The 24,192-nt window shown below is 36.8% G+C and overlaps 1 protein-coding gene across 2 annotated transcripts in view; it reads right to left on the bottom strand.

Moving 5' to 3' along the window:
- The window catches only part of snx6 (sorting nexin 6), a 77,964-nt gene that overhangs the window by 49,721 nt on the left and 4,051 nt on the right, over positions 1-24,192 (bottom strand). Inside the window, exons 3-7 of one of the 2 annotated variants that reach the window (XM_059956493.1) lie at positions 19,591-19,695; positions 17,630-17,740; positions 8,304-8,425; positions 8,093-8,216; positions 5,897-5,992 (exon numbers count right to left, since the gene is read on the bottom strand). In XM_059956493.1, coding sequence (XP_059812476.1) covers positions 5,897-5,992; positions 8,093-8,216; positions 8,304-8,425; positions 17,630-17,740; positions 19,591-19,695 — 558 coding nt within the window. The remainder of the gene's footprint in view (positions 1-5,896; positions 5,993-8,092; positions 8,217-8,303; positions 8,426-17,629; positions 17,741-19,590; positions 19,696-24,192) is intronic. The other variant, XM_059956501.1, reaches the window with a different exon arrangement.

Genomic DNA, 24,192 nt, shown 5'->3' on the forward strand with positions numbered 1-24,192 from the left:
TGATGCCACTTCCAAATAATTATGGAAATTTACTCCAGATGCCTTTGTTCTAATGCACTACTCAGTGCCCTACCATTCACTGTGCAAGTTTTACCCTGGTTTATCCTCACAAAATTCAACTCACTTATCTCCGTTAAGTTCCATTTGTCAATTATCAGTCTATTTTTCCATCTGGTCAAGATCCCACTGCAAGCTTTGAAAGTGTTCCTCACTGTCCACTATGCCTCCAATCTTGGCATCAGCTGCTAATTTACTGATCCAGTTTACCACATTATCATCCAGATCATTGCTATAGATGAGAAACAACAATTGATCCAGCACCAATCTCTGAGGCACACCACTAGTCACAGACTACCTGTCAGAAAGGAAACCATCTATTACCACTCTGACTTCTCTCATGAAGCCAATGTTGAATCGAATTTACTACCTGATCCTGAATGCCAAGTGACAGGATCTTCTTGACCAGCCTCCCTTTTATGGCTTTGTCAAAGGCCTCGCTAAGGTCCACATAGACAATAGCCACTGCCTTTCCTTCATCAACTTTCCAGGTAAACACCTCAAAATTCTCTACGATGGTTAATATGATCTACCACATACAAAGCCATGGTGACTGTTATAATCAGACCCCATCTATTGAAAGACTTCTAACCTGTCCCATAGAATACCTTCCATTAATTTACCTATAAATTCTCAGCTTACATTTTCCCTGGCCTTTCTTAAACAAAAGGAATAGCATTTGCTATCCTCCAGCACCTCACCCATTACTAAGGAGATATTAAATATCTCTAATAGGGCCCCTGCAAATTCTGCACTAGTCTTTTACAAGGTCTCAGGGAATACCTTGTCAGGCCCTAATTTTTTGATCTTCAAAAGGACCAATTTTGTCCCTTGCAATCCTTTTGCTCTGAATTTACCTGTGGAATCTCTTGGGATTCTCCTTCATCTTGTCCACCAAAGCAACCTCATGCCTTCTCTTAGCCCTCTTGATTTCTCTCGTGTACATTTCTTATACTCAAGTACCTTATTTGTTCCTTCCTGCATATATATCCCCTCCATCTTCACCAAGGCTTCAATATCCCTTGAGAACCATGGTTCCCGCTATCTGTTAGCCTTGCCTTTTGTTCTAACAGAAACAAAAACTCTGTACTCACAAATATTTCACTTTTGAGTGCCTCACTCTAGTCAATCATCCCTTTCCCATAAAAAAAAATCTATCCCAGACCACACCTGCCAGATCCTTTCTGGCTCCATCAAAATTTGCCTTTCTCCAATTTAAAATCTCAACCCGAGGACCAGTCCTATCCTTCTCCATAATTATCCTAAAAATGGAATTATGATCACTTTTCTAATGTAGTTGTCATCAGGCTAATGCTCTTTGTTTTTAAAAAAACAGACTAACTATTTATTTCTGGATAGCATTAAAGACTTTCATTGAGACAGCACCTTATTTAATGCATTGAGAAATTTTAATTTTAGTCCTAATTTTATATCATGGATTAAATTAATATATTATAAACCTGTTGCTTCTGTTCTTACAAATAATTATAGATTCTCTTTTTTTCAATTATCTCGTGGTACGAGACAAGGTTGTCCTTTAAGTCCTTTATTATTTAATATTGCATTAGAACCTTTAGCCATTGCTATTCGTGAATCTCCTAATATTTTTGGTATTACCCGTAATGAGAAGTTATACAAATTATCACTTTATGCTGATGACCTGCTGTTATATATTTCTGATCCTGACAGGTCTAATCCTGCTATTTTATCCTTGTTGGCTCAATTTGGTAGTTTTTCTGGTTATAAATTAAACTTAGATAAGAGTGAATTATTCCCCTTAAACGCGCAAACTTTATTGAATGACAGGATTCCATTTAAAGTTGTTACTGATAACTTTATCTATTTAGGTATAAAAATTACCAAGAAATATAAAGATTTATTTAGACTGAATTTTTTACCTATGCTTCATCAAATTCAACACCTTACCACAAGATGGTCTCCCTTATTCCTATCATTAATTGGTCGGATTAATGCTATTAAAATGATGATTTTACCGAAATTTTTATATTTATTTCAAGCCTTACCAATTTTTATTCCTAAATCTTTTTTTGACAAAATTGATTCAAAAATTTCCTCATTTGTGTGGCAAAATAAAAACCCCAGGTTAAGTAAAAGGCAATTACAAAAATCTAAAAAAGATGGTGGTTTAGCTTTACCTAACTTTAGATTTTACTATTGGGCGAATAATATTCGTAACCTAACGTATTGGAAATTAGATTTGGACTCACCATTGTGTCCACAGTGAGTAAATTTGGAATGCAATGAGGTAAAGGGATATTCTCTATTCTCCGTTCTTGGTTCTTTTCTTCCTGCTGATTTAGTTAAATTCAATAAACAGCTATCTAATCCTGTTATCAAACATACATTACGAATTTGGTTTCAATTTCGTAAATTTTTCACTTTGAAAAACTTTGTTCTTGATAGCCCTATTTTATTTAATTTTTTTTTCAAACCTTCCTTGACAGATCAAGCTTTTAGCATATGGAAAAGGAAAGGTATAAAATGTTTTCGTGATTTTTTTTTTGAAGGTACTTTGATGTCTTTTGACCAACTTTCCAATAAATTTAAATTACCTAAATCTAATTTTTTCAGATATTTACAAATCAGAAATTTTTTTTTTTTTTACATAAAGTTCTACCATCTTTTCCCAATTCAACTTCAATGGATTTCTCAGATTTGATTTTTACCTTAAATCCTTGTCAGAAGGGATTAGTAGCTTTTATTTATAATATGATTATGAAGATACAACCAGAAATATCTGATAGAATTAAACAACAATGGGAAAAAGAACTTCAATACAATATATCAACAGATAAATGGGAAAAAATTTTACAAATGGTTAATTCTTCTTCTATATGTGCTAAACATGCTTTAATACAATTTAAAATTGTACATAGAGCTTATATGTCTAAAGATAAGCTTGCTCGATTCTATTCTCATATTAACCCTCAATGTGACAGATGTCATTCAGAAGTGGCTTCATTGACCCACATGTTTTGGTCATATCCCACTTTACATAACTATTGGAAGGACATATTTGTTACCATTTCCTCAATTTGGAATATCGATTTACAACCTCATTTTATTACTGCAATTTTTGGTATACCAAATGAGGATGGTAATCAGTTTGCTCCTTCAATCAGACGAATGATTGCTTTTGTAACATTAATGGCCAGAAGGTCTATATTACAAAATTGGAAAGAAGTAAATCCTCCTACCACGTCTCAGTGGCTTTTTCAAACTATTTCTTATCTGAGTTTGGAAAAAATTAGAAGCACTATTTTTGACTCATCAATTAAATTTGAAGAAACTTGGGGACCGTTCATTCAACATTTTCATATGAATTAATTTGGCCTTTTCCAGACCTTCTCTCTGCTTATTCTTGTTCAGGTATGGAGTTCCGGAGTTCTTTGACACTATCATATACTTATAAACTGTTATTATTGCCCATGTTAGTTTAGTTTAGTGTTTTTTTTCAATATATATTCTCTTTTATATATTTTCAAAATTTTTTTTCTTTTTCTTTTGACGATTATTTTTGTTTTTTTTTCATATATAATTATATAGACTTGATTGATTAATGTACTTTTTTTTGTTGATGTTCAATAGGATATTATTATCTTATTATTAATGTAATTTCAAGTCTATTGTATTCATAACCTATTCATTATTATGTTATGTTTTTTTTATATTTATATGAAACTCAATAAAAAGATTGAAAAAGAAGAAAGAAAGAGACAGCACCATTAACTATATCATTGTCTGCTGAACATCAAATCCAGGGAGGAATTGGAAGTGTAATTGAAACTAATGGAAAAAAAAAGTTGGATTCAACTTGAAGAATGGGAAGAGCAATACAGAAAGGCTTACAGAAGACCAATGGTGGAGTGCAACAACAATACATAATTTACTAAAATCAGAGGAATGGTCTGTTTGGAAGATGAAATAAGGCTTCAAGAGATGTAAAAAAAAACTGGGTGTGACTTGATAGCGCAAAGGTTTTAAAACTTTCATTCTGGAGTCATCATAAATCATTAGGGACAGAAACGATAAGCAGAAAGTTAACTCCAGGGAAGAACATGGACGTTTTCAACAAGTTAGGATATTCTCAAGGCCTACAAGGAATTTGTCAGAATTATCATTTGTAAGTAATAAGGGCATAAGAGTTCCAAATATTGAGCAGCTGACGTAAAAGAGAAGGTCAAAGTAAGCAAATGCACCTTTTAGTTAGAGGGCAACAATTAGCACAAGTTAGGGAAACCAATATCAAATATCAGGTTAATATAACTAGACATCAATAACAAAATACTGATTAATTCACTGATTTTACAAAAAATGATTTGAGAATCTGGAAATCTGACAATGCTTCTTATTTGTCTATGCTTCTCATTTTACAATTTTTTTTACTTTTTAGTCAAACCTTGATGTAGCTAAATACCCTCTCCTGCTCCCCCCCCCCAGTCTAGTGTACTGCATCTTCTTTATAAGCAGCAGCTACCTCACAGATAAATATCAGCAAAAGGTCTGAAGTAATACTTTTCACTTGAGATAACAAACCTAAAAGCAATCTAGTGAATAAAATGCAATGGTCATTGCATTAGAGTGTTAGATATGACAAATGAATATTTTCAAAATATTATGCTTAAGTACAAATGGCTATGTAATATTTTAAAAAATGATATTAAAATGTTTTTCAACTTAGATTAAGTTAACTTAAGTAGAACTGTGAGCAACATAAGCAGAAAATTTAATTTAAAAATTAACATGTCAATTGATACTTTAAAAAAAAAGAGCATTCTTAAAATTAGGCCAGATTCAACTACTCTGCAAATACATAACCTGCATGCTGGCAGCCATGATCAAACCAAGAAGCCATTTATCACCCACGAGGAAATCTGCAGATGCTGGAAATTCAAGCAACACACACAAATGAACACAGCATCTGTAGGTCCTGATGAAGGGTCTCGGACCGAAACGTCGACAGTGCTTCTCCCTATAGATGCTGCCTGGCCTGCTATGTCCCACCAGCATTTTGTGTGTGTAGCCATTTATCACCTTTGTGGTTAAATGTTCAATTTTTTGTGTTTGCACTGAAACCATTCTGTTCAATGCTGTAATAATAAGCATGTATTAGGAATGGTGTGTTCTTCACAAATGGAAAACAAGCTAATTATGGATTGATGGTTTTCTACTGAAATGTTGACAAGATAGTAACGTTATTGCAGAATAAACACGGACCAATAAGACAACACCACAGTTTGGGAAAACAGCAAGTAATAAACTCAGCACTCCAGCTTTCACCCTATTATATATTTAACCACAAAAGTTAACCAAGTTTCAGAGCTGTAGACTGGAATCTCTACTTTATTGAGAGCTAGTGGGAAGTATTAGTACATCAAAAGAATATTGATTTCTCCCAGCTGTCTCCTCTGTCAAAAATCACTTTCTGCATTATCAACAAAAATAAAATCCCTGTACCACTTGCTAATATCATACTGTTGTGTTCCCTCCTTAGTCGTGCCTTACTATCAACAACATCTGGCAGGAATATCCTGCTCCCTTTTCTGAACAGTCTTCCATAATCACGTAATCAAAAAGCAGCTAATTAGGAGCCATATTATGTTCATGAATTTCATTTTCCCATTGAACCAGTCCAAAAAAACAAAGAAAATCTTTACTTTGAAAGGCTTTTTGCTTGGCCCAAGGTTCAAATGTCTAGAAGAGGAATATAGATTTGCTATATGGTGTCACATGGTTGCCAACAATGCATGTTTACTATTTAAGTCTGATAATATTAATTTTTTAAACTTTAAAATCATTAGAAAATATATGAACACACCTTAACACCTGCAACAAGAACTTCATCAGCTGATTTTACCACATTCTTAAAGAAATCTTCCAGTTTCTCTTTTTTATTTTTTCCTCGAATACTCAACTTTTTAAAAAAAAAATCAAAATAGGTAGTTATTACACCTAGCACAGTATTTGGCCACAAATGTAACTTAATCAACACTCTAGTTTTTTAAAAAAATTGAATTTCTAAAATCATTTCTCCATTTAAAAATATAAGACAACAAGCACAAAGCTTTACAATGGAATAAAATTTATGTCTTAGATCTTTATCATCAACTCCAAATGAAAGCACAGGCATTGGCATCAAATTGTTCCATTATATCTGGTGTAATCATCAATCCAGATGGATTTCAACAGATTCAAAATATGGAAAACCTGCAAGGCTTGCCATCAAACCATGCTTTTTTAAAAATCTTTTTAGATAATACAGTAAAACAAAGCACTTCACTAAAGGTCACAATTTAATTTCCTCAAACACCAAGCTCCCCCCTACTGTGGGAAGGAACTAAGCAAACACTTTTATCTGCATTTCACGTATTCAGTTAATTAAATCCTTAAAAATAAACTAAACAGGCAGTCTCGGTCTTCCTAGTTTCCATCAACTTCAACTATTAATCTTAAAGGAGATGGCATCTAACCCTTCCAAAGCTACAGTAATCATTAACTGTTGCAGATAAATTATCACAAATATTAGTGGTTTGTAAGAGGAATTTGATTATCCAATCTTTCAGCATTTTGTTGGACCACTCAAAATATTTTGAGCATTTAATGCCAACATAAACAAGCTAAATTAATTTATTAGTTAGCTACTTCAAAATGAATGTCAACTGTTCTGAACTTTGTGTACTAAATCCTGGTATATGGTTAGCAGCCTTATGTTGGAAATCAGTTTCTGAAATCATGAGACTTCTAAGCACATCTTCCTTCACATCAACTTGGATCAAAATTATTTGCAGAAAATATAGAAAATGGAAATCTTAAATCTTAAGGATGCCATAAACATCAAAAGTAATTTGATGTTTCCATCACTTAAAATTAAAGCATGTACAAAGTTGCATTCCAAACAAAAACAAAAAAAAGGTAAGTAATTCAACACAACACAATTGACTAGATTGTGGTGGTAAACACAAAGTACACTGCAGATGCTGTGGTCAAATCAAGACGTACAAACGAGCTGAATGAACTCAGCAGGTCGAGCAGCATCCATTGAAATGAGCAGTCAACGTTTCAGGCTGAGATCCTTCCAGTAATTCCCTCCCTCTCCCTTCCACCATCCTATTTTCACTCTGCCCCCTCTTCTAGCTGCTTATCACCTCTCTTATGATTCTGCCTTCTTCTACTACCCATACTACTCTTTCGTTCCTTCTTCACCTTTCCGGCCTATCCCCTCCCTGCTTCCCCTCTCCCACCCCTTGATCTTTCCTCCGATTGGTTTTACACCTGGCACCTTCCACCCTCCCCCCACCTTCTTTATGGGGCCCCTGCCCCCTCCTTCTTCAGTCCTGACAAAGGGTCTCGACCCAAAACGTTGACTGCTCATTTCAACGGATGCTGCCCGACCTGCTGAGTTCATCCAGCTTGTTTGTACGTCTAGATTGTGGTGGACTTTGCCCACTGCCTATAGTGCCCACTGACCCAAGAATTACCATTTCCAAATACCAAAATCAAAGAAGGTAACTTTTCACATACTGCAAGGTAAAAACTCCAAAATAAAAAATGAGCAAGGCTTTGGGTGCTGTGTCCATGAGGCCGTACACCCAGAATGCCCTGAAAACACTGTAAAAGACTTTTGAACAACATTTACCTACCTCTGAGAGGAACATATAGAAATATTCAAATAGATTTAAAGGTTTCTATTTTAAATGTTGAAAAATAAATTTTAAAACACTAACAAGTAACCCAAATTTACTTTTTGTAATTTCAAATTCTCTATCATCTTGACCAGCTCGTCACTGACACCACATATAGCTAAACATGTACTGAAATACAAAATGTGCTGGGGGTTCCTTATGAAACCAAGAACTGTCAATTTGAATTAGTCCTCTAAAGACAACCATTGTCAATATATAGGCATAATACCATGCCTTTATTAACTGCAGAATCTTCATAAATTAGTTAAATGTTAAACTAATCTTGAGTGGGTACTATACATAAAAGACCTTATAAAGTAAACTCAACTGACATCTTGATTATATTCCAAGAAGACATGAAAGTTTAAGTCATTTCGTAGAACTGGATGTGCAGCTACACGACACAAGAATACTTCATGCATGGCAACAGTTTTCTTGAATATAGCCAGGTACTCGCTGTAAAAAGAAAATAATTTAACATCACAATTAGCAACTGCATGGCAAAGTATTGACTTGTTTAATCTGCACGTATATCATGCTCACGCTTCAAGTTCTTGTTTCATCTTTGTGAATTCCTCCTTGGTCATTGATCCTTCTCCTTCTCCAAGTTTCTGCAGTTTATCCCTTGAAGCATCAAAGTCAGGCTTCGGAGGTGCTGGTGGGATCTGTTGATACAGTATGCTTTTTATTAGTAACTTGCTTCATGTTCAGCATTGCTCTACTTTTGACCTACTGGAAGAAATATGGCTACAACTGGAAGCTGTGAACTGGTTTTCATTCTCAAATCAAAATTACCTTTCAAGTTGAAATATCAGACAGTACAATGAGAACTCATGGTAGCCACTGTGGGTGGATTTAATCAAGTTCCCCTTACACACTTAGTTTCTAAAATTGTTCTTTTGTACCAACATTATGGAAGATCCTTGAAAACACAAGGTCAGTATATTTGTATCAGTAGAAGTATTTTAGCTCCCTGTTATGTCAAATGCAAGATTTACTTCCAATTATCACCTATTAAGATCCTAAACTCAGCTTTCCTATTTAATAACCATCCATCTTTAGAGAAATTGTTTCTCTAGCAACTATGAAATTAAACCGGACAGTAGATGGGAGCAAAGTCAAGCTGAAGAGTAATAAAAGATGAGGAAACTACATCTAAAAAGATCACTTTGAATCAGTGATAAAGTACATGCAAGCTCATCAAGAGATAAAAGTCTGTAGGAAATAGCAACAGAATTAAGCAATTTGTCTTGTGCCTGGTCTACCATTCAAGAGTAACAAGGCTGAATTCTTAACCTCAGTACAACTTTCCTGTAGTAAATCCATAATTTGTTTCCCTTAATGTCCAAAAATCTACTGATGTCTATCAGTCTCCACAGCCTTCTTGGATTAGGAATTCATTCCTGTCATGAAGAAATTCCTTTTCATCTCAATCCTGAATGACCAGTCCTTACTTTGAGACCAACTCTCCTAGTTCTAGGTACTAGAGCTTGAGAAGATCTCATTTCTGTATCTATTATTTCAAGTGTCTTCAGAACTTTGTATGCTCCACTGAGATCATCTCATTTGTTTAAACTCTGAAGAATGCAGGACAAGTCAACTTGCTCTCTCCATTACAAGAATCAATTGTGACCTTTATTGTACTTCTACCACATGTATATCCCTCCCAAGTTAGCAGGATCAAAAAGTTAGAATATTCCAGCATCTTATTAAATTTCTGTAAGAATCCTTTACTCTTGTAATAAAAGGACAATTATTTGATTTCCTAGCTGCTTCTACACACTCACATTAACTTTCAATAATTGTACTAGAATACCTAGGCCACTCTCAACACAATTTTATGAAAAAAATGCTGATTTTTCCATCAAAACAAATTTCATATTTCAATTAAATTCCACCAACATAGCCTGTCAATATCCACCCCAAGCTCCTCTGCAATGTTCCCATTTTACAAAGCCACTCATTTTCGGATCGTTGGTAGACCCAGATGTATTATGCTTGTTCCTCTCATCCAACAGATAAAGCTTGGCAACCATAAGGAACCCAACCCCGATCCCAGCAGCATCCCACTAGCTAACCAAGTTAAAATTGTCTTTTTCCTGTTTTCTGTCCACTTTAATCAATCCATTGCATATATTAAACAGATTTCCATATGCTCAAATTTTATTTGATAACCTCCTTTGTAGCACCCTATCAAAAACCTTTTGAAATTCTAAACACACCAAATCATTTTGCTTCCATTGTCTCCATTTGTATCACTTTCAAACCTTTGGAATGAAAGTCGGTCTATGGCAGGTATGGGCAAACTACGGCCCGCGGGCCATATGCGGCCCATTAAGCTTTTTAATCCGGCCCGCAGAACTTGATGAAATTATATTAATAAACCTTGTTAACGTTTTTTCCCCGCAATTCTGGCGTTTTCCCAATAGATGACGCACTCTATATACATTTGTGGCGACCCATTTCCTGGCACATCCGAACTGGCTCACAATTAGCCAGCGTTCCGGCTAAGGGAGATAGCCTGCGGGGATTTCCGAGCACAGAGCTTTGGAGCCTCTGCGCCACGGGGGGAGCAAGTTGAGGGAGGCTTAAAAGTGAGGCTGGGGATTTCGAATAAAGTTTTTTTCTTCGACAACAGTTACCAACTCCGTGTCGTAATTTTTGCGCTGCATGTAGCACACCGCTACACATTGACCTTTGTTGAGGTGCAGCGTATTACTCCACATTTGCGCTTTACTCTTTGTTCGGCTGACCTATTTGTGTGAACAGGCGTTCAGCGTCATGAACATCAACAAATCCAGCCACAGATCCAAGTTAACTGACCAACACCTCAGATCCATCCTGAGAATCGCCACAACAAAACTAAATCCAGACTTTGATGCGCTGGCTAAAAAGGGAGACCAAAACTGTTCCCACTGAAATTAAAAATAAGTTTCTTCGTTGTGTTATGTAAAAAAATGCATTTGAAAATATTTTTTTCAATAAGCCTTACATGTTACATGTCATTTCTGTTAAGTGATGGACATGAGTAGTGTGCAGGTGCACGTACGTTCTCAAAATAAAAAATGCGCTCCAGATCAAATAACGCGCTCCGCATACTGTCTTTGTGCTGGTCGTTGTTGAGTTTTGGCACAGGGGACAATTGAATAAGAAGGAGCAGGACAAGTAGACCTGCATCTCCTACCATTTTTGAAATAAAGACAGTCAGGAGGAGAGTGATGATGGTAATATCTTGAAGGATAACAGCATTTTCAGTGCTTTAAAATAATGACTGTTACTATTAAAAAAAGCTGTATTTTATTCATTTAATTTTCAGTGTTTTAAAAGTCATTTCAATAAATAGCTAAATACCATGGGACTTCAAAGACAGATATTTTGTTGTAATGCATTTGTTCATTTTCAATTGAAATTAAAGCACATGTTTTCTACATATCCCATGATATTTTATTTTCTCTTATGAGGTGTATTACCAAAACACTCCGTCCATCTGCTCCTGGTCCGGCCCCCCTGTCAAATTTTAGAACCCTTTGTGGCCCACAAGTCAAAAAGTTTGCCCACCCCTGGTCTATGGGGACTAATCCACTTTCAAAGCTGTTAATTCCTCCTTTTTTAAAATTTTTTTTTTTAACTTGTTTATTTCTTTGAGATCTTTTACTCGAGTTGTTGCTTGCCACTATTTCTGAGAAACTGAGGCTTCCTAAACAGACAATTCAAAATACATAATTTCCATAATTTTCCTATCATCTCAATGGAATCTACACTAACTTTGCTGGGTTTTTTTTTTAAACTTAACCATAAAGCCTTTCACAGTCTGCTTTTATATTCCTTGCTCTATTATTCATTCTACTTTTCTACCTTCCCTTATCAATGCTTTAGTCTTCCTTTGCCAAATTCAAAATAAAAATCTAATGCTCATTTCCCCTTTGGCAACAATGGCATTTTTCTTTGATTTAATAGCATTTTAAATTTCCGTGGTAGTCATAGCTAAACCACTTCCTTTTGGATTTCTGTTGTTAATTATGTATTCAAATTAGCAATTGTTTATCTACTTTCATACCTCTAACTCTAGTTTCCCTATTGACTATAGTTAGTTCACATCTCATGCTTTTACATAGTTTGCTCTTAACTTTAAAATCTTAGTTTTGAATTGAACCAAATCACTTCCAATATCAAATTTTATCCTACAACTCTTTTGAAAGGCTTGTTTTCTTGTTTAATGCGATATGTACCCCCTTCTCATTACTACCCTCAGGGAGCCTGAAGACCCACACTCAATGTTTTAAAAACAATGTCTTCCTCTTCACCAGATTTCAGAATGGACCATAAACACGACCTCACTATTCTTCATTTAGTTTTTGCAACTTATAGCAACTTTTGTCTTGCAATGCACTGCTGCCACAAAAATACAGATGTCTTGACATACATCAGTAATAATAAACCCGATTCTGATTCTAATGTGACTCCACTATTTCAGAAAGGCAGCACACACGTCAACAATCGACCAGCTAGTATCATTAGTAACAGAGAAAATAATGAAATCTGTAATGAGGTAATAACAACTAGAAAATAATACGATTCAGCTGAATCATATGGATTTATGAATAAGTCCCTTAAAAGTAGTTTGAATAGCAAGGTTAGAGCCTGTGGAACTGAGGGTAATATACTAGCAGGGACTGAATTGATTAACAGACAAAGAGCAGAAACTAACTAAAAGGTGATTCACAGATTGGGAGGCAGTGTCCTGTGGGGTAATAAAAGGGTAGGTATTGTTTGGCTGAGAAAATAAATGTCGTATTTCCATATTTGTTCATGATACAAAGTGTGGGCTTGTGAGTAGTGAGGAGGGTATAGCAATGTTTCATGGGGATATAAACAAGCAAAGTGAATGAGCGAGAACATGAAACATTTAATGCAAAAATGTGATGTTCTCCACTTCGGTGCGCAAGTAGTATATTACTTAAATGTTGATATTCAACATTCAAAGGTGCCTAGTTGTCCTTGTATACAAAACAAAGTTAACCTGCAGGGGCAGCAAGCAAGTAAGGCCAAATGATGTGTCATCTTTAAAGCAAGAGAAATTGACTATAGGAGGAGACACCTCATACTGCAATTATAGAAGGCTTTGGTGAGGCCATTCCCCTGTATGCAGCTTTGGTTTTCTTATGCAAAAAGGATAAATTTGTCACAGAGTACAATTTGTTTCTCTTTCGGGTGATGGGTTTACTGTTCAAATAGAGTTTGCATGGACTCCTAGAGAGTTCAGAGGAAAAGGCACAGAACCCTTGTTAGAATGCAGGAAAGATGTTCCTCAAGACAAGAACTAGTCTTGAAATAAGGGAAAAGACACTTCATACTGAACTGAAGATGAGCATCTTTGGAGTGTGGTAATTCCCCACTCAACAGGCTTGAAGGCTCAGATTTTTGAGTTCAGGTCACTGAATATATTAAAGCGATCAATGGATTAGTAGAAATAAAGGAAATCTAGAGACTTTGGGATATTGCAGACAAAAAGAACAGACAGAAGAATAGCATGATCTTGATGAATGGCAGAAAAGCCTTAAACTGCTAGATAGCCTGTTCATATTTCTTGCATTATCTTTAACAAGGGGACGTCAAGGTCAAGGCTGCCCTTAGTTACCATTTTCTGAATGACGTCAAAATGTACAATGCCTTCACAGAAGGTACAGTTTACATTAACTTACTTACATATTTGTCCAAATTTATCTAAGCTTTCCTAAATCTTATTCTTCTGTAATATTACTTAAATTGATTCCATGACGTGGTCCCAACCTTTGCTGCTGAGGTAATCCAATCCGCTTTATTTGGACAAGTGAGTCAAGGGATACGTTGAGACCATGAATACATGGTATTGAGATTGGGTGAGCCACGACCGTATTGACCAGCGGAGCAAGGTTGAAAGGGCTGAATGGCCACCTCTTATTTCTCAGGTTATTATGGCCATGCTCCACTCTCAACAACTACTTTATTCCCAGATGCTCTGAATGCAACAGGGCTTAATACCCACTGATTTTGTAGCTGCTGATCTGCACATTTGTGGGGTTGACTGTGCATTTCCGAGTCTGGAGCTTCACAATATAACTTGGAGTCCTGCCATGTGCAGAAGTTCGCTGATGACACGGCCATAGTGGGGTGTGTCAGGAATGGTCAGGAGGAAGAGTATAGGAAACTGATTCAGGACTTTGTGATATGGTGCAATTCAAACTACCTGCGTCTCAATATCACCAAGATCAAGGAGATGGTGGTGGACTTTAGGAGGCCTAGGCCTCATATGGAGCCAGTGATCATTAATGGAGAATGTGTGGAGCAGGTTAAGACATACAAGTATCTGGGAGTGCAGTTAGACGAGAAGCTAGACTGGACTGCCAACACAGACGCCCTGTGCAGGAAAGCACAGAGTCGACTGCACTTCCTCAGAGGCTGGCGTCATTCAATATTTGTAGTGAGATGCTGAAGATGTTCTATTGGTCAGTTGTGGAGAGCGCCCTCTTCTTTGTGGTGGCGTGCTGGGGAGGCAGCATTAAGAAGAGGGACGCCTCATGTCTTAATAAGCTGGTAAGGAAGGCGGGCTCTGTTGTGGGCACAGAACTGGAGAGTATGGCATCGGTGGCAGAGAGGAGGGCGCTGAGTAGGCTACGGTCAATCATGGAAAACCCTGAACATCCTCTGCACAGCACCATCCAGAGACAGAGAAGCAGCTTCAGCGGCAGGTTGCTGTCAATGCAATGCTCCTCAGACAGGATGAAGAGATCATTACTCCCCAACGCCATTCGGCTCTACAATTCAACCACCAGGGGCAAGACATGTTAAAGTGCCGGGGTTAGGACTGAGCTTAAGTTACCACTCAATGCACTTTAGTAAACTATTTAAGAACTTTTTAAAAGCTATTTATTAATGCTTTTTGGGAGGGTGATTTTAGATGCATATCATATTTATACTGAGTTAAATACTGTATGTAATTAGTTTTGCTACAATAAGTGTATGGGACACTGGAAAAATGTTGAATTTCCCCTTGGGGATGAATAAAGTATCTATCTATCTATCTACATGGATCCTCCAGAGAACCCTCTTCTGGTGACTGGTAAATGTTTACCATGAGCTTAAATATCAAAAGTTGGGCTATGTCTGGAGCCACAGATCAGATAATGGGCAGATGGGGGAGGGGTCTAGAGTGCGTGCTTTGTAAAAACTTCTATGTCAAATTCAGCTTACTTTGACAGGCTAAAGCTGGCAATGAAGTTGTAATATCTATGGAGGGATAAGATTGCAATCTTTGTGGGTACATTTTTTTTAATCTATGGCAAAGTTCACAGATTTAGAAGATTTGGTTTGTGATTTTGCACCACTGTGTGATTAACTCTGTTAAAAGAGATGGTGTTTGATAAACCTGGCAATTTTTGCATCAGACTGAAACCACCAGAATTAAGTGCCAAAGACACCATTTTTCAACTGTAAGATTTGTACTTTCAAACAAAATCGACAAAAGCAGAATCTAATTATTAGTATAACCCAAGATGTCCTCCATATCATAACATTTTAATATGATCCCACATTGATATTTATGATGACACACAAGACACTTAGCTCATCAGGTCCCTTATGACTCTCCTGAACAGTTTTATCAGTCCCATTTCCTTTTCTGCACTATCCTATTGCCCCATAAACTTATATCTCTCACACTCACATCATGTTTCATTTCAATCCTCTTGCCAGGTACCTGGACATGGAGGTAAACGTATCAGGGTTGTGCAGGAAAAGAGAGCTCTTGGTGAGAAACCCATGTGATCTTGCAAATTTTCATTAACATTCAATTTCAAGACTGGTCTTCTTCCACAGTGCATTAGTGAAAAAGCATTAAGAACAGCACCATTCCTTAAACAGCAGATAAGAGTCCATAACCAGTCAGAGTCTGCAAAGATCAGAATCTAATCCAGATCCCTAGAACTACTGGGCAGAAGCATCAACTGTTGTGCCACAGTGTGTCCAAATGAGGGATTCATCATAAGCTTTAATTATCTGCAATTCAATTACATTTAACAAATTTCCTTCTTCTCGTGACCTTAGAAATTAAATTTTTGATAAGCTTAATAAAATGCTTTGTTTTACTCTACTTCAAATCAGATCTGCAAACGAAAAGGCTACATTCAGATGTTATTGATTTGGGAACTAACCATCTTGGGTTTTTTTTGCCTTTTGATGAGTTATAAACTGATGTTTCTTGCTACCTGCTGGGAAATGGATCTGTGAAATTAATGTAAATGGAATAGTTAATTTGGGTTTTAAATTACGGAAAGGAGATGGAGGGAGAGACAAAAAAGGATTGCACCCAATCGTAATGTCACAAACAGGTCTACAGCATTTAATCGGCACAACTAAATACAGCACATCATTCACAGATGCTAGACACTTTATAACTGCAAATTAGTGGCAAATGGGAGTATGTTAAAATTAACATTAGAGTATCACTGAAGAAAACGGCATCCTGGGGGGGGGGGGGGGGCACCCTTTCATTCATGTTTGGTTCCTGACTTTTTGATAACTTGCTTCAAACAAAACACAGTAATTCAACTTGTTTGTGAACAAACTAATTTCCCCATTTCCTAATTGTTTACATAAAACGACAAAAAGGAAACACTTAAAATTTATAAAAATGCATCATGACCATCAGAAGCTTCCCACCTCTTGCTCACCCACCCTCCCCCTCAATTCTTTGAGGCATCTCTGTATTCTAGATTAGTTCATTTTTTCTTTTTCCTTTGCTTAACTTGTCTAATCTGCTTAATTGCTATGTTCATTTTGTACCAGTTATTATTTAGAAAAATAATGCATTCTGATTGCAATCCGTCAGCTTACAAGCCCTGCCATACCTGATCAATTCGATTATTTCAGGGAAATTACTGCTCCACAGGAGAGGAAGATGAGACATTCTAATTGGCATTTTCATCGATAAAGTTAATCAGTTAATCCAAAATTTTCTTTCAATGTTTATCATTTACTATTTTAAGATATAGATTACTCCGGTACCTCACTTGGTGATAATTAGCATTAATAGATTCAACACTAAGAAGTCATTATAAAAATTATATAAATAACAATGCATTACAGACATCACTGCTCTTCTGAGATTCTGGCACTCATCTCTGCCTTCTCCATCACTCTGTCATGAACCTGAAAGTTCAGTTACCCACTGGCACTGCCAGAGCAGTGAAATAGTCCATGCTTTCATTGCCTCAGCAGCTCACTCTATACCACGCCATGTGGCAAAGTCCTATAGCCACCTGTGAGGGCTATGACAACTGATATTGCTGCTTAGCATCAAGATGCAGAATGCACCCTGACCAGTACAGTGAGTGCAGCACCTGCTCCACATATTAACAGATCCTCTATCATTACCTTCTGTAGAATGCAATGGACGCTACCATTTCCCCCTCTTTGTTTAGCTGCATGGCTCACCCCCGCACAGACATTTCTTTTAACAACCAGCTCAATTGCTGCCATGGCAACCAGGGCACGTCCCTGAACCCCACATCCCAGTCTAATCAGCTGCGCCATTCACCCCAGCCCTCTCAGCTAAACACTGCACACTGCTTCGGTGTTCTAATCAATCCCAAACCACCGCTACAGGAACATCAGGTTCCAGTGCAGCCTGAGTATTTACCTTTCAAGTGTATCTGCAAACATTCAGACTACAAGACCAAAAGTATTACAATGAATTGTGGTTTGAAGGGTAGTGTTAAATGGAGTATCAGCGGATTTGTATAAACTTTAAATTTGGCCCAGTTAAAAACATCATAGCAAGATAAATGATTTTTCTTTGTTATAATTAACTATTCCGTTTCCAAAACACTCACAACGTAGCCAGCATATTCTTCATTTTCAACAAAAGCATCATGAAGCCAGACAAATTCTTCATGCTGACGAACTACAGAAAATTCATCTTGTTTGAAATTAGGTAGAGTACTCTGCAAGGATACAAGCACATTGTAAGTCACAATTTATCTTTGCAATGTTTTAAAGAGAAACAGGAAACTTATGGTAGATGCAATAAACTATTAGCATAAAGCTGACTTGCATAATTGCCAAGAATTTTAATATAACAGACCTGCATTTACAGTCAAAAAATAAATAATGGTGATAAAGGGCAGTAAGTAGGATTGGATCAAAACAAAGCACTGGCAAAGTTTGAGAGAAATGTTTTTGGAGTACTCTAAATGCAGAGGAGAGCAAGAAAGTGGAGGATTAATGGAATAGATCACTCTCCAGTGGATAAATGGAAATAAGGAGCAATCCTATATCAGAATATGCCACACTTTTAAAAAAAATTAGCATTCGTAAAGTTCCTTTGACAACACAGAACATCCCATAGCACTGTGCAACCAATGAAGTTGTTTTAAATATAATTGTTGTTGCATTGTAGGAAACATCAACAAATTGGAGAGGAAGCTTCCATAAAGAGCAATGTGACTATTTACACGTGATATTGATCGAGACTGCACCAAGCATAATGCCCCTGCTGTTCTAGTGCCTGGGAATCTTGTGCCTGACTGAGGGAGTGAAGGGTTAACTATTTCCTTCCAAAAGCAGCATACCTGGCATGCAACACTTCTGCCATAGTGCATTTAGGTGCCCAAGCTGGACTTCTGAGCTCTAGTTCCTGGAGTGGGCTCCCCAATATTCCAACTCAGAGGAAAACTGTTTCTTACTGATTTATTAGCCAAATCAAAGCATGAGATACTTGAAAATACATAATAATGCTGAAATCAATCCAGAAGGGTTTAAGGGGCATGTGCGGCAAGATGAGCACAGAATTGAATTTTAGTTTAGCTAAAGATTATATTATGGCATTTTTCAGATCAAGAGCAAATAGCTTGAGTTTTTATTTTACATTGAAGATAATGATTTTTTGAACGCGAACTAATTTCCTTTTGCTAATCACAATTTGGTGGCGCAGCGGCATCAGCGCCGGAATTTGGAAGCGAAGGCTCCCAAGTTCGAACCCAGTCAGGCCCCCCCCGAGCACGTTCTCCATCCATGCCGGGTTGAGCGCCAAGCTAGCCACTCGGCCTAGAAAAAAATCAAGGGTTGAGCCAGCAACGTTCATACCGTGACCCAGTTAATCCGAAAGGAGACCAATCCTGACACCACGCACCAGACAAGAATGGCTGACTGGTGTGACAAGCTATGAAATGAAAACCTATAAACAATGAGATTTTTAAAAGGCATTTTAAATTTGTTGATCAAAATCAAAATTGTTAAATAACTTAAGCAAATAACCAAGATTTTTAGAGGACAGTACAAGGCAGACACATGCAGGGAGTAGCAGGTGTATGGAATGTGCTGCCAAGGGTGGTGGTAAAGGAACATACATTAAGGACTTTTAAGAGACTTTTGGATACATGGATGAAAGAAAATGAAGGGCTATATGGGAAGGGTTAGAGTAATCGTGGAATCATCACAATATCTTGACTTATACTGTAATGTTCTATGGTCTAAAAAAAGCAAAGTGTAAGAACGTGAAAACTTTTAATAATGATGCAACACAAGCATATACGATTAGCACTTGAAATGAAATTTGAGCATCCTCACTTCAAAGTGGTTTGCATACAGTATGTCAGTCACTCGTGATTTTTGTAGCAGCACCTGAAAAATTCAGGCAGGAAACGCATGTACTGTGATTTTTGAAGGATTACTTTGTTGTTGGTACCAATAAAATTAAATGGAAAACTATTACATCAATTATATACTGTATAACACAATATTAGAAAAAACAGATTAAAGTGCTCAGTTTTCATCTTAACTTTAATCCCTTTACCTTTGTGTGAACTGTAAATTTAACTTTATCTCTTTCACTAAGAGCGTCAGAAATGTCAACCTGAAGAGTGCCATCTGCTTGGAGATCCACATTGACTGGTCTAGACTGAAATAGGAAAAATAATTTTAAACTAAGCTGCAAAAATATTCAAAAAAATAGACAATATTATTTCATTTAAAAATAAAATATAGAAAGTGCAAACTAATACATGTTGAGTCAGAATTGGTGAAAACTCAAATCTTAAATGGTAAAGTTTCAAATGTCAGAGAAGCACAAGGAGTTTGCTAGGAGATAATCAGGTCACCAAAGTTGGCAGGAGAATAATTAAGTAGAGGCAAATAGGCATTTAAAAGCCATGAACATGCAACTTGAACTTCAATTATTTAGCAATAGCCTCTATCATTACAGATTCATCCATTACAAAATAAAAGATAAAAAAGGATGAAAAATGCTGGAAATATATTCACTGGGAGTCTATCTAACATTGTATAACTCTTATATTACCCAAAGTTAGTATTTGTCATGAGTTGAGATTGGGGGTTTGAAAAGCAAAATACTATAGATGCTTCAAATTCTGAAATACTAACAACAGAAAATGCAGCAAATGCTCAGCAGATCAGGCAGTGTCTTTTGAGGAAAGGGGAAAAAAACAACAATATTTCAACTTGACAATCTTTAACTAGAATGTTCTCATTATAAAAGATCAAAATAAAAATTTTGACCCACAGCCACCCTAACCCAGATGACGGTGCCTGATCTGCTAATTATTTCTAGTGAGTCTTGTTTACATTTATTATTGATGAGTAACTAATAAAGATCTTCAAAATAATAGAAAGATAATCACCAGTGGTAGGATTTTTTCCATTTACTGGCAACAATAATAAACCAATACAAATATTAGTAATCCTTCAGTAACATTTGTATGGATGGCAGACCGAATATGGAATTCTCTGCTTCAAACTCCTACTGAAACAGGATCCATAAGGAAAATTAACTGGCTGCTGGAACAAGAATGACATATAATAAAGAATGGTGAAGGATAAAAGCAATTAATGAGAAGTGCAGAATCAGACTGTGTCCCATGTGTGATACAGCACTGACAGACTTGAGTATGTCTGATTTTACACGTACGTGCAGTGAGTATTTATATGAAGATAACCTCAAAATTTGAACTGCAAACATAAAAAATATAAAATAACATTTTATTACTTTAAAAAACCTACAAACAATAGCTACTGTGTGCACCAAAATATCATCTTCCTTCTACAAAACTCAAACTAATACAGTACTAGAAACTTTTATAAAAAATATTAATTACAATTTCCACAGAACAGGACTGCCACATTAAATCAACATTATTGTGGCAACACATTATCCTTCAGCAGAACATGGCATTACCTTTTACACCAAGGCTAATCTCAGCAGTAGCCCAGCAAAAGGAAAACGTTTAAGATTTTGTAAAGTACAAAATCTTCCAATCGCTGTATTAATGAAGAGAAAACCAAAAAATTTAATATATAAAATCAGTACCTTTAAAAAAACTCCCCAGTTAGCAATAAAGCCACTAAAATTTAGATTTTCAAACTAATAATTATTACAGATTTGGTTTAAGACAGTTTCCTTTCAACAGACAATCCTTTCCACCAATGCCAAAGATTCTTGTCTTGATTTTAAATTAAGTTGCAATCCACTTCCTGTTGAATACAGCTGAGATTATGCTTCTCTAAAATGTTTATTAACAGGTGAAAATTAACTTAAGGAGCACAGTAAAAAGGAAATATTGGAAGTGGGAAGTTCAAAGCTGAACCAAAGAGAAATGGGGTGATTAAGTAGACAGAATTGTGCAAGAGGTCTGTGAGGAGTTGTACTAACAAAGATAGAAGGGGACTTCAAATAGACGGATAGAAAATTTTAAATCAAATCCAGGGATGCCACTATTTGTCAGCAAGCTTAGGCTCTAACTGAGGACTAATAATGTGTTCAAACAAGAAGAGTATTTTATTTAAAATTTATTAAACATATGCACCAGCAATGATAATTAAAATGCACTGTCAACTCAAATGCCACACTTGACATAGATTCATTTTAGAAACTGTAAGGCAAAGAAATGCACAAAGCTAATTCAGTATATTTACTTCCCTACTTTATCTGTGAATTTGGAGAAACAATAAATTATGCGTTCTGATTTTATAACAAAGACAAATACAGTCCACCCTCCTTATCTGCAGAGTATTGGTTCCGGGACCCCTCGCGGATACCAAAATTCACAGATGCTCAAGTCCCTTATTCAACCTGTCTCAATGCGGTGGACCTTAGGACCCAGCGGAACCCCAGACCTTATTCAACCTGTCTCAATGCTGTGGACCTTGGGGCCTAGTGGAACCCCAGACTTATTTAACCTGTCTCAGTGCGGTGGACATTAGCAACCGGCACCAGAGCTCAATGCACAGTGTTTCTGTCCAAGAAAATAATCACGATCACGATTGAACAAAAAGTGGAAATAATAAAGCGATCAGAAAGGGGTGAAACACCATCGGTCATTGGAAAAGTGTTAGGCTACGTCAGTCAACAATCAGAACAATTTTAAAGGATAAAGTGAGAAAGGCCCTGCCCCGATGAAAGCTACAATTATTACTAAGCAACGCAGTGGTTTAATTATTGGGTTTTGGGGTTTTGATCCTCCACATCAAGCCGGCACAGTGGAGAGCGTGCTCAGAAGTGGTCTGTCTCTGGATCAAACTCGGAAAATTCCGTTCCTGAGCCTGGCGCTGAAACATACGTTCTTAAGTGTTTTATATGAATAGAAAGATAAAATATACTATATACCAAGACAAACATTTGACTAACTGATGCTAAATAATACCGGATGTACCTGTTCCGACTTACTTACTTAGAGAACCTCTGATTTTTTTTCAATCCTGATGCACGATAACCCACGCACATCCTCCCGTATACTTTAAATCATCTCTAGATTACTTATAATATCTAATAGAATGTAAATGCTATGTAAAATGATTGTTATACTGCATTGTTTAGGGAATAATGACAAGAAAAAAGAATGTACATGCTCGAACAACAAGTGCTGGAAGAGCACTTCCAGGTTTTCGCAATTTGCGATTGTTTGAATTCACGCATGCAGAATCCGCAGATAAGGAGGGCCAACTGTATTTGGATGGCACGGCAAAAAAAACTTCTACTGGAAGGAACAAGAAAACATGAATTTCACCATTGCAAAAAGTCACAGAAAGCACACAATGTTGCATGGTAAAATGTTCTTTCACAATTATCAATCACTATAGCCATCTCATCGTGATTGAACAACTCAAAACCAGTAGTACAGGTCCTCCAAGGATACAGGAGGGTTCAGTCCGGAATTTGAACAGTTTGCATGCTGGAATGCAGCCATGAACTGAGTTCTTCCATGGCAGATGCCTGCAGCACCACAGCAGCTGGCAAATCCAGACTGAGCAGCTCTCACACACTGATTCATGTGTACAGACTATATACACAAGTATGGCATTCGTAAGGGGAGGAACTTTATTAACAATTAATAACCAAATTCAAAAGGAGTCGTGTTTTTCCTGGAAGGTTCACAACTCCTCTGACTCTATGCAGCTAGTGAAAAAGTTGCTGATGATTACTTCTGTGTTAATTACCTTCTTTATTGAACATATTATTCACACTCAAGGAGAAGGGCATCTACTGACCACCCACATTAACTATCGGCTTCATTGCATTGAGAAAGTATCCCATCATGCACAAAAGTTATTACAAAAATTGTTACAAACTATTGTTACACAAAAGTTACTACAAAATTGTTTCTGCAGGGAGTATGAGAAAGTAACAAAGTCGTAACTCTACAGATCAACAGGATAATCTGGATCCTGATTACTATTGTACACAGAAAAACTCTACCCCTCATCAAATCATCTGATTTACACTTTCGGCTTAACTAGTCTATGAAACTTCCCATACAAGAATGCCTCCAAAACCTCAACAAGTTTATACTTTCATTCTTTGACTCTTTGGGATTAATTAAAGCAGTGCCAATAATAATAACTAATTAAGTTGATTACACAAATAAAGCAGCCTATTCAACAGTCTTGACAAATAGCACAAACATTTTCTCTGTTTACTTTTGCAACCATGTTTTCTATAAATTAGTTGATCTGTTTCCTTATAATTGAAGGTGTACTTTAAAACATACCTGTATGACAAAAATGCTATTTCAAGTTTAATTGTCATTCAACCATACATGAATACAGCCAAACAAAACAACATTCCTCCATGGCCAAGGTGCAAAACATAGTACCAACAATCACACACAGCACAAGCCACATACAAGACATCAGTAAAATACAGTAACAAAACAAAAAGTCTAAGGTCCCCGAGTCCATGAAGGTTGCAGAAATCTGCAGTTGAACACAGTACGGATTGCCTTCTGCCAAGTGAACACTGGGGTGGCAGCACCAACTCCAGCCTGAACGCGTGCCATACCGCCTCTGCTGGAGCGCACCGACTCCGATGCCTCTCTCCTGGGTGGCAGTAAACTGGCGACACCACAGCTTGAGGACTAGTCCTTGCTACAAACGAGGCCAAGCA

Source organism: Hypanus sabinus, chromosome 2 (genome assembly GCF_030144855.1).
Source record: "Hypanus sabinus isolate sHypSab1 chromosome 2, sHypSab1.hap1, whole genome shotgun sequence".
In the NCBI taxonomy this organism is placed as follows: domain Eukaryota; kingdom Metazoa; phylum Chordata; class Chondrichthyes; order Myliobatiformes; family Dasyatidae; genus Hypanus; species Hypanus sabinus.